We start from the raw sequence: 2,874 nt of genomic DNA on the forward strand, positions 1-2,874 counted from the left end.
AAATGCCATTCACCGGCCTTAAATTACATAGCAGATATATTCTTACTCGGGGTAGTCAGCAAACAATGACTTCATTAATTTGAGCCTTCCATTCAGTAAGGCTTAAAAACCATTGACGCCACTTCCTCTGCTGTGTGCCGGAAGGACTGTAATTATGGTGGCTTCTTTGTGAGTGGTGCGTCTACTCAGCCATAAAGTACCCGGCCAAATATCAGAGTTCATTTTGTTCAATATATGTTGGAGGAAGAGAGAAGATTGGAATCCTCCTTCTTTTATCAATCTTCGTTCTTCCCTGGTGAATCCTTTTCCATTGATAGCTAAAGGGAACTCACCGTTAAAAGTTTTGTGATGGACATGGCCACTTGAGTATCAAAAATCAATCACACTGGGTGACCTTTACTCCCTGTCAGGTCAGTAAGAGTCACCCAGTGTAAACAGCATGATATTTCAGACATGAGATGTTTTTCCTAACAGGATTAAATGTGCGTTTTTTTGCTAGTTTTACATATTTTTTTAAAGATTATCCCCTCCGTCCGTAATCCCAGCACTTTGGGAGGCCGAGGCAGGCAGATCGCCTGAGGTCAAGAGTTTGAGACCAGCCTGGCCAACATGGCAAAACCCTGTCTCTACTAAAAGTACAAAAATTAGCCAGGTGTGGTGGCATGTGCCTGTAATCCCAGCTACCCATGAGGCTGAGGCAGGAGAATTGCTTGAACCCAGCAGACGGAGGGTGCAGTGAGCCAAGATCGCACCACTGCACTCCAGCCTGGGCAACAAGACTCTGTCTCAAAAAGAAAATAAAAAAAGATTGTCCTCTCCATTATAAAATGTAGTCTTTCAGAAAATTTCTCTACATAAACAAGCACTTATATATCTTTTCATTTTTAACAGAAATGAGATTATGTTTTACATTTTAATACATTTTTGTATACATTTGGTAATTTGCCTTTTGATACTTGATAGTACTTTGGTATTTTGATGCCAGTGTTACTTAATTTTTATATGGTTTATTATGACACAGTAAGTTCTTAGCATACGCTTATTACAAGTCCCTATCTACCCTCATACTGACTTCTTTCCCTTTTCCAGTCCTGCAAGTCAGATTACATGCTCCACCCTTGCGCTTCTCCAACATAAATATCTCATGTAGTAAAAGTCAGGTATACCACAGTAAGGGCTTAAGATGACACATTCATTCTTCAATGCCAGCTTTATGAAGGGCGTCCTGAGACATGTACAGTTAGCTTTTGTTTTGTTATTATTTAGAGAGACGCTCTCTGTCGCGCAGGCTAGAATGCGGTTCTGCAATCATAGCTCATTACAGCCTTGAATTCCTGAGCTCAAGTGCTCCTCCCAACTCAGCCTTTCAAGTAGATAGGGCCACAGATGTGCACCACCACACTAGGCTAATTTTTTTTTTTTTTTAATTTTTCGTAGAGACTGGGTCTCACTATGTTGGCTGATCTCAAACTCCTGCCTCCAGCAATCCTTCCGCCTCAGCCCCTCAAAGTGCTGAGATAACAGGTGTGAACCACCATGCCCAGCCACAGTCAGCTTTTGAATGCATCGTTTCTTGCATGAAGTGAGGTGCTCCTAACTCATCAACCAGTGTGTTTGCCTGCCATATCTGTATAATCTCTTTGCCACACTCAAGAGCGAATAACTACATGCACACACATGTCCCTGCATGCACACATACACACACACGGCCCATTCGAGTGTGAGCTCCTGGCTAAGACCGTTTGGTTCATCTTGGTGGCTCTAGTTGCTGACACGGTGCCTGGCCGTCAGCACAGATCTGTGTGGCCACAGCCCTCTCGGAGCTCCGGGGAGCACAGGCAAGGAGAGGGTCCTAGCACAGGTGTTTGCTGCCAAGTCATAGTAACAGAAAGAGCTCTAGGAGCTAAGAGCAGGAAGAAGCTGCTTTAGGCTGCAGTGGCCTCTGGGAAAGTGGACCATGGGATCATGGGGGTGATCCCTTTAGAGCTGTGCTAGGGGTCGAAGGGCGTGGGCACAAAGACAGGGCTTTGGGAACCAGTTTGTTGTGAGTGGGCGGGGTCTCAGAAGCAGGCGGGAGGAGCCCAGGCTGGAGCCGGAGCTGGAGCCCAGGGCCGCCCCTGGCTCAAGAGGCCTGCGAGTTGAGGTCAGAGGCTCCTTTTCAATGTAAGTGCCCGCTGATACTGCAGAAGCCCCTGTGAGAATGGGTCCTTTGTTGACATCTGTGTCTGTAAAGAAGCTAATAGTCTGTTACATCTTGGGATAACAAACGTTCTTGTGTTTAGGGTCTCAACTCTGAAGACGGAGTTCCTGCCGCTCCTGAGTGTGTCATTTGTCTCAGAGAACAGCGTTGTGGCTGCTGTGAGTATTTTTCTTCATTCTCCCTCGGGGTGCACTGTATGTGATGCTCAGACAGGGAACAATGTGTGCTCTGTCACCCTAGCACAAAGCAGAACAGTTTTGTTTTGTTTTGTTTTTTGAGACAGAGTTTCGCTCTTGTTGTCCAGGCTGGAGTGCAGTGGGTGATCTTGACTCACCGCAACCTCTGCCTCCCGGGTTCAAGTGATTCTCCTACCTCAGCCTCCCGAGTAGCTGGGATTACAGGCATGTGCCACCATACCTGGCTAAATTTGTATTTTTAGTAGAGATGGGGTTTCTCCATGTTGGACAGGCCAGTCTCAAACTCCCGTCCTCAGGTGATCTGCCCACCTCGGCCTCCCAAAATGCAGACGTGAGCCACCGTACCTGGCCTTAGAGCTCACTTGTTTTTTTTTTTTGAGACGGAGTCTTGCTCTGTTGCCCACGCTGAAGTGCAGTGGCCGGATCTCAGCTCACTGCAAGCTCCGCCTCCCGGGTTTACACCATTCTCCTGCCTCA

The 2,874-nt window shown here is 46.8% G+C and overlaps 1 protein-coding gene across 1 annotated transcript in view; it reads left to right on the top strand.

The window, feature by feature from the left end:
- ARPC1A (actin related protein 2/3 complex, subunit 1A, 41kDa) overlaps nucleotides 1-2,874 on the top strand; it is a 43,184-nt gene that overhangs the window by 32,231 nt on the left and 8,079 nt on the right. The window contains exon 6 of the mRNA XM_011943951.1: nucleotides 2,283-2,358. Coding sequence (XP_011799341.1) covers nucleotides 2,283-2,358 — 76 coding nt within the window. The remainder of the gene's footprint in view (nucleotides 1-2,282; nucleotides 2,359-2,874) is intronic.

This window comes from Colobus angolensis, unplaced genomic scaffold (genome assembly GCF_000951035.1).
Source record: "Colobus angolensis palliatus isolate OR3802 unplaced genomic scaffold, Cang.pa_1.0 Scaffold222, whole genome shotgun sequence".
In the NCBI taxonomy this organism is placed as follows: Eukaryota; Metazoa; Chordata; class Mammalia; order Primates; family Cercopithecidae; genus Colobus; species Colobus angolensis.